Here is a 13791-nt window from a genome sequence, read left to right on the forward strand (position 1 = left end):
TTATCATCTCTACTGAACACCATCTCCAATACACTCACTGTATAAAAAAGTAATTTAAAAGTTCTTATTCCATTAGAGCAAATATTGCAGTATTCATATATTTTCAGGCAAAAACCTGGGGTGATGCTTTAACTAAGCAACTTAATTCCTGATAATTTGCATCCTCTTTTAATGTAAAATCCATGGGGGTATATTTATGTCATACAATGTCACGAAGGAAAATACAAGGTGAACAGTATCTGGCATCTGACACATATAAATGTGGCATAGCAAAACTGTGTGTACTGTAGCAAGAAAATCGCCAAAAAATTTAACTTTAAATTACTAAAGCACATCTTTATTTTGCAATTAAACAATTAAGATCCACAAGTAAACTATATATATATTTTCAAGTCTGTACCTAGACAACTATTTGTCAACTGAAATTAAATATATCCACAAAATATGCATAACAGCATTTTTTCACATAACAGAATGAAATTTTACTTAAGACTAAAACAAGACTTGTTAAATGTTAATTAGCATATTTATCCTGGGAACTGCTGGTTTTCGGTAGAAGTTAGTGTATAATTTTAATGGCAAGAAATTTCATTTTATCAAAATGAGGACAAATACATAAGGCCCTTTAAAGCATACAGTAGCTGCAGTGACAAAAACTGAATTTATTTTCACATTGTCCAGTGTTGACCAATTTCAAGTTTCCATAATTTTTCATCAACCACCCTGGCTGCTCAGCCAAGATGGAGCATTTAGGTTGTTGGTTTGTTTTTTCCCTCCCCCTCATGTGCTTTTAAACAAATTTATAGGCAGAAGTCTGCTGAATGGGAAGAGCCTTTGCATCCCCCCAATATTAATAAAGATACACAAGAGTTAGTCTAAAGAAATGAAGAGCTGTTCAACTCTGAGATGATTTACTCCACATTTGCAGTCCATCATTCAGCATCATGAAACTGAGATGAAATTTGACAACTGAAAGCCACAGCTGGAAATGCAAACTAATTACCAGAAATAACTGGCAAAAATATTGCCACCATCTGATTGTTAATAATGATCTAAATAATACTCCTCCCTTTGAATTTACACATAGAATAGCACCTGCTACAGAAAAACCCCAAGCCTTATACAAAGAGCCTGGCCAACTGACTGGTTAAAATGGGATCACTGGTAAATGAAGCAAACCAAATGGAAAACAAATCTGGATACACTGGATAAAACCTTCACTCTCTCACCTTAATTTTCCTGTAAGATTATTATGGGTTGTTACTGTGGTGCCCAAATGTACTGAGATAACTGCACTGGATCATTTATAGTCTAGTCCTTGTGGATATATTCTAGTTAAAGAACAAAACAACTTAACATAAACTGTTTTAACCCTTTCATTCATGTCTCAGGCCCCTGGCCTAGGTTGCTGTGCATTATCTTTAGTTATCAAAATTCAAATAAGTTAAGTAAAAAAAAAAAAAAAAGGAATACTGATTTCCAGGTAATCAATCTAATGTTAAAAATAATGCTTAGCAGAAACATTTACAGTAAACAGCTAATTTGCAGCTAGCTGAGAGAGAGCACAGAGATAAATTTACAAGTACCCTGTAAGTTTCTATTTGCACCTTTTTTTGTTTCCTTTTTAATTTTTTTCCCAAATGCAGGCTTCATATTCATATTAAGATAGGAAAATTGAGATGATATAATTATCTTATTAATATCTATTTTCTGAAAATCCCTCAAACACATGAACAATCAACAAGAAATGGTTGGAACAACAGAAAGCATTCAACCAGGGTGTAATCTGAATCATCTCTGTACAGAAACCCATTAAGCATCTCTCTCCAAACCCAATTTATTTTGTCCAATAGTTCAGTCAGTAGTAAGCATGAGATAAAGTGCTACTATTCAAACATCAAAACACTTTGAAAAAAATTATCCTTTAAAATGTTTAAGCTTGCTAAATATGAAATACCACAACCAAAGAGCTGCCAGCCAGTCCATGAACCACCGTTCTTGCTACAGCAGACTAGAATCAGATATTTTAGTGACTTTTTAAAATGAGGCTATTAATCAAAATGTCTAAATTTTTTAAATTGAGTAGTTCAGCATTTTTTTAAAGAAAGTGGTTTTTCTCTCCTTTTCACCACTGAGATCTCAATGAGCAAAACATGCCAAAGCCAATAGCCAGAACTTACACCTTATGCACCAGATCGAAACTTGTAGCAGGAGAAGCCCTATGAAAAGATAGACACCTGTGGAAGTAACAAGCACAGAGGTAAAATCCAGTGATAGGGAACTAGCCTTCTTTGCAGACTTGTAAACAAACAAGTGACTAAGTGCAGTGGGATAACAGGCTGGACAGAACAGTTACACTGAAACAAACCAACCATTTCGTCCTTCTAACAGCTTCCCAATCACCACGAATTATAAATCCCTGCATATTCATGCAAGATCCACAGTTAGTCAATGAATATGTTTTTACCAGATCTTAATACTGGATCCTAGCACTAGACGTAGCAATGGGAAAGACCTTTCTCAGTCTCAGATCAAAAGATGGGTACTAAAATTGGCAATATACCCAAACCCAGCCAACTGGGGACCTGAGATGTGAGCTACAAAAAGACTGCAACTGATATTAGATGACACTATTCCTCTACTTGGTGGAAGTCCAGATATGCAAAATTTGTCATGTGGACCATAACCAAATCATTCCTTTTATCCTCAGGGCTGAGAGGCTTGTTGACTGCCTGCATAGTGGCTCTACAGTCAAAACTACAGCATATGTACTGAACAATCTTCTTTTGCTTGGAAATTGGTGGATCTGTAGAGCTTTTCATGCTCATGCTAATTCCCTGAGCCATCAAACATCACCCACACACCTGCACACACACTGCATAAGCATAAAAATATCACATAATTCAGCTCCACAGCATACCTGGAGCCCCAACATCTCTATGCCAGACCTTCCCTTCTTCCTGTTTCCCTGGGTAGCGCAACTGCAGCACGTCTCCTGCATTTTGGCCCTTCCACGGGTACCATGAAGCTTTTTGGAAGGTCTCCATGGAAAGTTGCCAGCCACACAAGTTCCATAACAAACTCCTCATGTTTATTAATGTCCCAACTGCTTTCTCACCCTTTCTTTAGTACATGGTGTGCCAGACTGTAATCAGATATTCTAGAAGTGTTATTGCTTTATCTATATGGCATATAAGCTTCTGAGATTTAACAGAGAAGCATAGAAGAAATGTCAGCTAGCATTAAACCTAGTGAGAAAAAACCCCAAGCATTGTCTTTTTCATAACTGGGAGAGAATAGATTAAAAAAAAAATGCTTAAAAGCAGTATTACACTGTTTAAGACTTACAAGTAATTGAAAATACTAATTGCTTCTAAACTCATGATAAATTAATTTTTCAGCTCTCAGTTATCTGGGATATCTAATGCAGTATTTCTTAAAGTGGACTGGTTGACAATCTGTAGGTGGTTTGTTAAACAATACCTGTATCTTATTTCATATTTAGCAAAAATAAAAAATGCTCCCAAAAAACACTCAAAGCCTCCCACTAGAGCCCCATGTCTTTCTACTAAAAAAAACCCCTTCAAATCCATTTTAAACAAGAGATGGTAGTGGTAGTTTTCAATCTGAACCTAAAAGTAAAACCAAAAATCTTAACATTTTACATTGGCACAAAATTGTCATAATATTGCTCTTATTTACAATGAAAACTACATTTTTTTCTTCTTAAACTGGATTTGTATCATGGAAGTGTTACAAACATACTCTTTTCCCACACCCACCCAACATTTTTCCTAATCAAATGGTATGAAAATAATTATTCATAAAATCCAACAGTCATAACACCAATCACATATAAGTCATCATGTCTGAAAGATACATTCATGTTTTGTACAGCATGAAACATACAAAAACTTCTTTAAAAAACTCCTAAGGATGATACAGATCTTCATAACCCAAAGTAAAATATTAAGCAGTTTTGCTTTTTTTGGCCATATAAAAATATTTTAAAGGCCATTTATACCACAACAGGTAGAAAAATTTAAATGACTGATTTATGGTGCAGAAAGGCTTCAGTGCTATTCTCTTTCCCAAGCAGTTTTTGGTTACCTTTATCCTGGCTTTGGAGAAGCCAAAAGCCACTGAGTCGCTGATGGCCAATTAATTAAGAATAGGTACTTTGTTCCAAGTATTTCCCCAGTGCAGTTAGTTAATAAACTACCAGTCAGTGCAGAGGAAAATTTTGAAGAGACCCATTATTCTTGCCTGTGTTTGTAATCAAAACAGCAGTGACAGATGACCAATACATATCCCACACTTAATTGTGGTATAAATGGGTCTTTTGAACTCGAACTGCCATGGTAATTTTACATAAGAATATTAAAATATGTGACATACCAATGCTATATAATGCTGCTATAACCTCTCTTTCTGATTTCCCTCAGAATAACAGGGCTAATGCTAGTTTTGTTAACAATTTGACTGTGAAGAAAATTTCTTTTAGTATAATGGATGAATTATTTTACTTTTTGGACATTAAGTGCTGAGGTCAATATAACGTTCCAACTAGCCAGCAACTCAGCTAATAACCTCATCACATGGAGTTAAAGAATTATAAAAAAGAATTTTTGTTGCAAATGGCTTAAAATATAACTAAGATTAAAGCTACTATATTACTCTTCCTCAGTTCAGTTCAGATCCAGAGATTCTTGTAAAATTTATTTTTCACTGAGGGATAACAATGACTTAAGCATCAAATCTAGAAATATAAGTAACAGAGCCACAGCCCTCCTAATATAATTTCGTTTTCTAAAAATATTTAAAACTCTATCTTCCATTTGGCATTGTGGTTCTTGTTCATTACTAAGTCATAAACCAGGATTTCACTTTGCCTGAATCCCTTTTCATTTAATAGTTCATAGCTGATCTGTTTCAAATGTCCATAGAACACAGTATATTATACAATATAATTCTTCAATAGTTAAAAATTATTTAGCGTAGAACTTTCCATTTTAATTCTATGCTATATATATAGCTTACAACAAAATTTAATGGATAAACATTTTCAGGAAACCAGTACAATAAATTAAAACTTTTAAATAGAGGGCACAATGTTATGCTGTCACAGGGCAGTCAGATAAGTGACTTTTTTTTTACAATATATTACACTGGGTACCTTGCTTCTGACTTGGTTTCTCCTATACTAGAAAAATATTTGAAAATGGCATCTTTAGAATGAGCTCAGATACTGTATCAGACAGACATTTCTTACAAATCTTCTACCTACTTAAATAAGAAGCAACCCATACCAACTGGAACAATTTTGCACAGGCATAACAGAAGGCGACTGGGGTCGTTATGAAATGAAAATTAAGTTCTAGGATAACTTCATAGTGTTCTCCTCCCTTCTCCCCTCCAAACAAAAAAAAGAAAATAAAAGGCAGACCTGTACGAACATGGCTTGAAATCAACTATGAGGACTTAACAAGTTAGTTAGAAGGTAATGGAATTAGATCACATCTGATTGTAAGTTCAACTTAATTATCAGTGCTATTAAAGAATTATGTCTAATCAAGTACAACAGCTATTCTCAATAAAAGGATAAATCAAGGTATCAGCTTCTAATGACCTACCAGCATTTCATGGTAAGATGCTAGTAAGTTTCTAGTTGGAAGGAATGAAGGAATGTGTCAGATTTTTCATATAATTACAACACAGCAGCATACAATGCTCATTCATTAAGTTGGCAGAGGTGCTTTTGCTACAGCGAGTAGCACACAAGTACTTGTATAAGGGAAGAGGGAATGGTATTTCCATGACCCCTTGTGGTAACACATTCCAAGCACCAAGGGCCATTTAAAAAATCTGAACCCATTAAGATAAATATGACAGGACAATTCCACCCCCATGGAATCATGAGTGCCTTTCACTGGATGTACACTGTAAGTCTCAAGGCACTTAAGGGGTTAAGACATAATGCATGCACTAGTTCCCATCACATAATCAGAAGTCACACGAATCAGAATACACCAGTGTATGACACACAAGCTGTGCCAAAGAGATGCTGTTTATTTATCTGTTGTTTTTTTAAAATTTTTATTGTTATTATTTTGTACAAGATGCTGGTAAGTGGGCATTATGCAGCTACTGCTGGCTTAAGAGACGCCAGCTCTCCTCTAACAACCAGCTGGTCTCTAGTAAGGGTGTAGGACAAAGTGTGCTGCATCAGTAGGCAGTGTGTATCTATCTAGTATTGGCAATATTGCTAATGTTGTAAAAAACAAAACTGTGAGAATCTGTACATAGTAAATAAAACTAGCACTGGAAAAAGACCATGGCTTAGTGTATTTTTTCATTTTTCATTTTAAGAGACATGGGTGTAAAACAGAGTGAAATAATTCCAAGCCTTGTTTGTAGCAATTCAACCAGAAGCGCAGTATATGGCACTACAATGAAATATCGTAGATTACCCTGAACACAATTAGTTCTTTCAGTTTATGGTTTGTTCGGAGCGAATCGTGAAATAAAGTCTTCAAACAGATGAAGGTTAGAAGAGTTTCAGAGACTGATTTTTGTTTCAACATAAAGTGCAACAGTGCTGAAGTTTTCAAAGTCCTTTGTCAATTCTTTGCTGTACTTCACTACCATTTCCTGCAAGCAGTATTATGGCACAAAGAATGTTGCCAGTTCATTAGAGAGGACAGGATTCCTCAATTGATGTCACAGGTTTTTTGCTCTTTACTTATGCAGTGATGTTTGTAAAGGTTTAATAAATCCTTCTTCGTACACCTTCAAAATAGCTTCACATACAAATCTGTACTGACTCTGAAAAGGAAAGTAGATTCAGTAAATTGAAAAGAAATGCAGTTGAAAAATGTCATTTGGAAATTGAAAAGGCCTCAAGTTTCCCCACCCCATTCTCTTGACAGGCCAAGAGCTGTGGTTCAAAGTTAGTTTAGGAAACACAATAGAAAAGGAACTTTAGATGAGAGCATTTTGTTTCTCAACAGAAGAATAGGATGAATGGCACTTTGAAATATATACCAAAAGTCATACCCCAAACCCCATTATTATTATTATTACAACATCACCTATTTAGTAATTTTCTGCTCTTTATTTCCTTGCTGAAATTTCACTGACCTGGGGTTTCCACACCCTTGGATTTAGAAGCCATAGTTTCAAATCACTTTTTCATACTAACATTAATTCAGGCATGTTATGAACACCTCCCTGTCAGAATTTGATTTAGAAGAAAACTGTTTCATGTTTTAAAAATGCAGATCTCCTGTTTCTTAACATTATATAATGTCTAACTCTTCAATGCATCCAAGTCTAGCACCTGCACACACAGAGATGACTGTTTCTTTTACACAAATAATAGTTAAAAAACCCGACAGTAATCAAATTAGAATATAATGAAAACAAACCAAAATAAATGCACAGCGCCAAAACTCACATTGCATCCTGCACAATGTGTCTGTGCTGGTTCGAACTCCAGCACACCTGCAGTGTCAGTGCTGTAGAACAGCTCTCTCTATGCAGCAGTTAGTGACGTCAGGTCTTAGAAGGGAGCACTAGCATATCTAGCACTAGAGCCATTATTTGCTATCCTGTATCTATTATTTGCTGTCCTGTATCCTGGGTCTGTATGAAATAGTCCATTTCTCTCCATTTGTGTAAAAGCCGCGTTTGTCCCCAGCGCTCCCCGAGGCTGCGAGCTGGCTGCGCACAGCGCTCCCATGCGGACAAGCGAGCGAACCCCACGAGCCCAGCTCCAGGCTGCCAGCGGAGGAACGGGAACGGCTGCTGCTCATGAAACCTCAGAAAAACCAATTTCTTTATTAGTCCACCTCTCTCTGATGCACAAAACATATGCTTTTCACTGAATCTTGACATTTTTTTGTTTTCTAAGAAAAAAGAGACCAGATGATACTGAGCACATACTGTGAAAAAATGCAGTTAAAACCCTCACCATGCAACTCCTACCTTTGCTAATAACACCTTCTCCCCCTCTACATACGGTAGAGAGATAGCTATCCATCCTGGAGAACTGTCACTAACAGCAAGAGCCATCCTTCACTATTTTTCATGTATCACTTTTCTCATCCTTCCTGTGCTACCTGGATACAACAACTTTTTAGTGAAACATGAGTACTTATTTCCCTTACAACTAAGGCAACATAAAATCACTTTAATTTCATTGCTGAAGTTTTCTCTTGCATGTCTTGGTTCTATGTGTTTATCTTTTATACTATTCCCACCCAACACCTGGAATTAGGTTCCTGCTTTCTTCTCTGAGCAATTTTTACACTGCTGAAAATTGACCCTTTTTGTCATTATTTGCCCGGCATCCCTGAAACAGCTGTGCTTTTTTTTTCTGTAGAAATTTAAAGATTTGCTCCTTTCCAGTAGCCTCAGGAATTTATTTTTGCCTGAAGCCAAGGCTATAGCTACACTGGGTAAAGGTGATCTCTGCAATATGATCAACAAGTATATTAAAAATCCACCCAATATGACTGAATCATAGGAAATTACTGTTCTACAACAAAGAACAGCAGGGATGATACTCACAGGTGTCTGGATCATCATGGCTCTTTGATCTCTCATGGTTCTTACAATATCTAGAGGATAAACAGGCTGATTGCACTCAATGAGACACATCGCTGTCTCCATCGTGATCAGAACCCCCGTCCGTCCAATCCCAGCACTGGAAAAGCAACAAAATAAAGTGGAAAATGAAATCAAGTGTCTGGAGTACAGTTAATACTTAAAAGACCTTCCTTCTCCTTGATTCTCAGAGTTCATCATTATGACTCCCACACTGCTGGGGCAGGGATTGGACTGGTTGTGTCTGTGTCTGCAAGCAGCCTCAGTCCCACCTGAACGGAGCAAAACCCATCAGTATGGAACTGCCACTCCTTGGAAGAGGAACTGCCCTATCCAGCCATTCCCCTGAGTAGAACTTACAGAGGTGTTTGTTAATTATAAACCACATTAACATCTAGAGGATAACAAAACACCAGCATATGCTGGACATGTTGTGTCAGTTTGACCATTACTGAAATGATTTCTGGAATGTTGGGCCAATAAAATTATATTCATGTCCCTCAAGTGATTAATACCTTCCTATTTCCAAATAAGGAAAAGAACAATTACTAGAAATCTCTGTAGGGTGACAATAAGGATTGTTCTCTTGTTATTAAAAAGCACAATACAGATCTAGATTGTATAGATTGAAAAGGAATACATAAAAGCAATCCCTTTCAAGACAAGGAAGTACCATAACATGGTCAGAATGGCAAAATTATCAAGAGAGCTTACGAACTTTTTCCCTTAAAAATAAAACAAATCAAAAGATTAATCTACCTTGTTTTATATACACATATGCTTTTCCAGAACAGCAAGCCTTAAAGACTGAATATTTAACCTTGAATTCAATGAACAGTTTCAATTTTCACTTAATGTTACACTTTTGAAACAGAAAACAAATGTTTCCCCATATTCGAGTACAGGGCTAAATACATATTTTGAAATGCCAGCATTATCCCAACTCATACAATAAACCAAAGTATTTGGATCTCAAGTGATTAATATAAACATTTCAAACTTTGAAAGTTACTTGTTCTGATTTTAAAGAGTTACTTCAAATTAAGTCTGGCTAAACTACTATTTAAATCTTTGTCCAGGAGGTGGCATTAAAGCTACTCTATATTTCAGTGATGTCATAAGAATTTTAAGACAAGCTGTAAATGTGCTGGTTATATAAAATGATTCAGTAGTATTTCATATTTCTAGAACTTATACATATAGAACTTAAATGCAGAATGCTTTATCAAATCCAAGCAGGAACAAACAGTAACTGTCAAAGAACCTAATGATTAATTTTAAAATTTCAAAAGATTCAGAGGACAACAACAATGGAAAATGCGATAATTTTCCTATGACAAATATAAGGTAGGATAGACTTTTCCGCTTAGAAAAAGAGAACACTGACTGATGGAGTAGAACACTGAGACAGGGCATGAAAATCATGAAGAGCATGGACAGGATGGGTGGTTCCCCATCTCATCTAGAACAAGAATTAGAAACTGCTCAACAAAACCAGTAAGACCTCGAAAAGACAAAAAGCCCCATATGACATAGCATCAGAAATGAGTGGTTTATGCAGCTCAATAAATAAAAACCTTTCCAGCTCCTTAAGGTCTTTGCTGCCTTATAATCTCTGTGGGTTTGGACCATTTAGTTTTTAAATTATTATTATAATTATTGTAAAACTAAAATAATTTTCTATTAGCTACTTGGATTCTTCACACTAAAGCTGGTGGCTTAGTCCTGAAAACAAATTTTGTTGCACTAATGCCCTGTCCTATTATACTGAAGAGATGTTAAAAATAGAGTGCATGCACCATATGGAGGAACACCTGGGCTCCTTCTGCTTGACTCCCTGCTGGAATTTGGTTATACCTCCCAAGAGCCGCCAAGTTGGGCCAATTAAGTAACTTATGTTCAACTGTGATATTCCATCTCTTTGCTTCTGTGAAACATAAATTTTTCATCCAAGCTTCAATTACAAATTGAAATTATCAGTTTGGATCTGAACTGGTGCCTCCTTGAGATGAATGAAACTGTTCCTGCTCTCCAATGTTGCTGCAGTGTTTCTGCAGACTATCATGCTTTATATCATAGAGGGTGTATTTGGCTGCCATTTTCACCATCTTTTCACTACCAAATTAACCAAAAGTATATCAATAATGGAAGCTGAGAAGCAGTGTCAGTTAAGGCACTGTCATTCTGGTACTAGTTTCCCTAGTCAATAAGATTCACCCTGACCTGCATAAAACAGAACTTAAGAGCAGAACTGATGAAATACAATTTCTGATACACAACGTTTATTTTTCTTTTTCTTCCATCTCCTTCAATAAATGTCTAGTTTACTCGTATTCTTTAAATATATTTTATCACTTACACTTCTCAGTTTCTTTCTGAAAAGAATGATATATGCCTGACTCAGGAACCCGGATGCTCTGGGGAGTATTCAGAATTGAGAGGTCAAATATTATTCACAGAACTGCTCCCCAAGAATTGTGATAGCACATGTAAATTTGAAAACAACTAGCATTATTCTTGTTTTCTAATTAGGTACTTTAAAATTATTAAGATCTTGAAATTCACTACAGGAATGGAGAATGCTATTAAAAAGTATGGCAAAAGAAAAAGAAAAATCACATTTCATGTGTATGTTAAGATCTAAATAACAGTTATTTTAATTCACAACAAAAGTGAATTATTGAGAAAAATGTGTCATCTTAATGTATGCATCAAAATACCATGTGGAGTAAGACTGCAGACTTGAGAGAAAGTATTTTTTAATTGATCTTTTAATAAGCCACCCACATTTTCCACTATGGATCACTTACACAGCTATTCTAGAGCTTTGTAGAATAGGAACCTACTCCTCATGGTTACCAAGTATCTTTTGCCATTTCCCTGAAATATTATGTTGATTGTTATGACAAGCATTTAAATTGCAAACAAAACAAAACATCCTAGCAAAATGCCTGCACAGATCAACACATCTTGCTATGCAAAATTTTGCTTATTGAAATGTGATTACCACATTAAGTATTTGTTTTATTTCAATGTTGAGTTTTCCTGTCTTCCCCAAAGCAGATACTATGAAATGTTTATTTCAAGAACAAAGCACAGAGTACCTATTTGATCATAAAAAGTTCATTTTGAAGATTTAAATAAAATATGATAAAATTGGAAAAAAATTTGATACCTGCAGTGAACAACAACAGGTTCTTCTCTGCCAGCCCTCTTCTTTCGCACAAGACACACAAAATCTAGGAAATCGCTGGAATCATCAGGAACCCCATGATCAGGCCATGCTATGTACTGGATTTGGGTTAGCTGGCGGCTTTCCTCTTTCTAATCAGAAACATGAAATTTAATCAAGGGTAATTCAAGTCCCATTTAAAAGAGCACCAAAAAAGAATAATAAAAAAAAAAATCAATAGTACATTTATAGCAACTTGTAGCCATAATCGAAGTGGCTTCAGGCAACTAGCAGTGCTTTATTAGTGTTAATCATTGGTCATCCTGAATTTTATAATCACTTTTTCTTTTTTTTTTTTGCTTAAAAGGAAAAAAGGAAATCCACAAATGCTTACATCTTCAACAGGTGAAAAAAATTACAGAGCACCTAATAGCAAAGCAGTTGAAGGATACCTGCAATTTAACTGAACACAAGATGTACAAGAAGGTGGTGATATTCTTAGCAAACCAAATTTAACAGAATGAGATAGTATCTTATAAGATCAAATGACAGAAGTGAGGCAGGGAGGGGAGATCAGACATAAAAGCTTTCCTTCAGACCCTGTGTGAACAGCAGCAGTGTTTTGGCTTGATCTGCACCTCCTACACCTACAAGGCACAATGACTTTGTTTTCCACTCTCTCCTGGCTCTTACTCTGGTATTACAAATATAATCAATCGGCCCCTGGTTAGGGGAGGGGACATCCCGAGCAACCAGAGTCGAATTTCAAAAGAGGAGCTACTGCACTTTAAATAGCCTTTAGGCACTGAATAATTTACAGAGATTCCACGCCTGATAGAGGATGAGCAATTGTCTCAACAGGACACGGGACAGGAATTTTAACTGCAAATTGACTAAAAGGCAGCTCAATAAAACTGGCTTCTCAACCAGTAACTCAAGCATCAACAAATAAGTATGTGAACTAAATTCCAGACACTCATTTCCAAACATTTCTGAAATTGAAATGCTGGCTGGGGAGGCTCTGAAAACTACACATGCCCTGAAAATCATGCAATGCATGTTCAAAAAGGTCCTTGTTTACATGTATTCACAACTCCAGATTCATCTTTCTCTCAGCAGGATTTAACTTTCATCATCTTATTCTTCATATTGTTCAAGATGGAATTAAGAACTGTTTGCCTCTACAAAGACTTTCAGTTGTGACGATGAAACACCCCAAATTTCTCATGTTCTGAAAACATCATGGGAATAAAAAGTTTCCCAAGTTCTTTTATTAGTCTTTTTCTTTGGCCAAGTTATGAAAGACACCAATAAAAACTTCTAGGATAAATAATATATCCTTCATATGATCCAATTAATATGATTATGAAAAATGAACCTCTGTGATATTTTCACTTATGAAAGGCCTGTTATCATTCTATGGACAAAATTTGTCCTAGGAAAGTAGATGACAATGAGTAGCTTTCTAGAGGGTTCTAGAAATAAACAGTTCCATTTACATGGATATGAGACCAAGTCAAAAAGAAAATCTACGTATGTTTTAGGTAGTATCCAAGGATTCTGCAGATTAATACATGAAAATATATTAAGATTTTACCTCCAGATTAGTCAATGTCATTTCTCGAAAGACATAAGCAGGATTTCCTTCTTCTGAATGACAGGTAATCTGAAAATTCCCATATGATGAGCTTCCCGATGGCTCTGGCCAGTACTGATGGCATTTAACCTAAGATCAACACATTTTTAAAGACGCCTGTGTATAAATTCACAGTATTATTTTCATTTTCTCTAGTTTTTATACTTTTGTTTGTTACAAATTATTTCAATTATTTTGTAATCACTATTTATTTACTTACCAAATTGACTTTGTTACCTAATTATTGTTTATAAAGTAAGGTATCACAGAGATTTCCTGCATGTCTTTACAAGAGGACACATGCACCAGCTCTTGCACATAGTTTACTGAAGATGGATGCCTTTAATTTCCATTCAAATTTTTAAAGGGTTTATCT

General features: G+C 35.7%; 1 protein-coding gene across 5 annotated transcripts in view; it reads right to left on the reverse strand.

Annotated features, from left to right (window-relative positions):
• Positions 1 to 309: 309 nt before the first annotated feature.
• PTPN4 (protein tyrosine phosphatase non-receptor type 4) overlaps positions 310 to 13791 on the reverse strand; it is a 111578-nt gene continuing 98096 nt past the window's right edge. For 4 of the 5 annotated variants that reach the window (XM_014249392.2, XM_088058643.1, XM_014249393.2 and 1 more), the window contains exons 24-27: positions 13377 to 13505; positions 11783 to 11931; positions 8572 to 8707; positions 310 to 6825 (exon numbers count right to left, since the gene is read on the reverse strand). In XM_014249392.2, the coding sequence (XP_014104867.1) occupies positions 6739 to 6825; positions 8572 to 8707; positions 11783 to 11931; positions 13377 to 13505 (501 nt within the window). In that variant the 3' untranslated portion in view covers positions 310 to 6738. Of the gene's footprint in view, positions 6826 to 8571; positions 8708 to 11782; positions 11932 to 13376; positions 13506 to 13791 lie in introns of those variants that run through there. The other variant, XR_015773065.1, reaches the window with a different exon arrangement.

The sequence above is a fragment of the Pseudopodoces humilis genome, chromosome 8 (genome assembly GCF_049639895.1).
Source record: "Pseudopodoces humilis isolate 2021_Gansu_Grassland_sample_001 chromosome 8, ASM4963989v1, whole genome shotgun sequence".
Classification (NCBI taxonomy): domain Eukaryota; kingdom Metazoa; phylum Chordata; class Aves; order Passeriformes; family Paridae; genus Pseudopodoces; species Pseudopodoces humilis.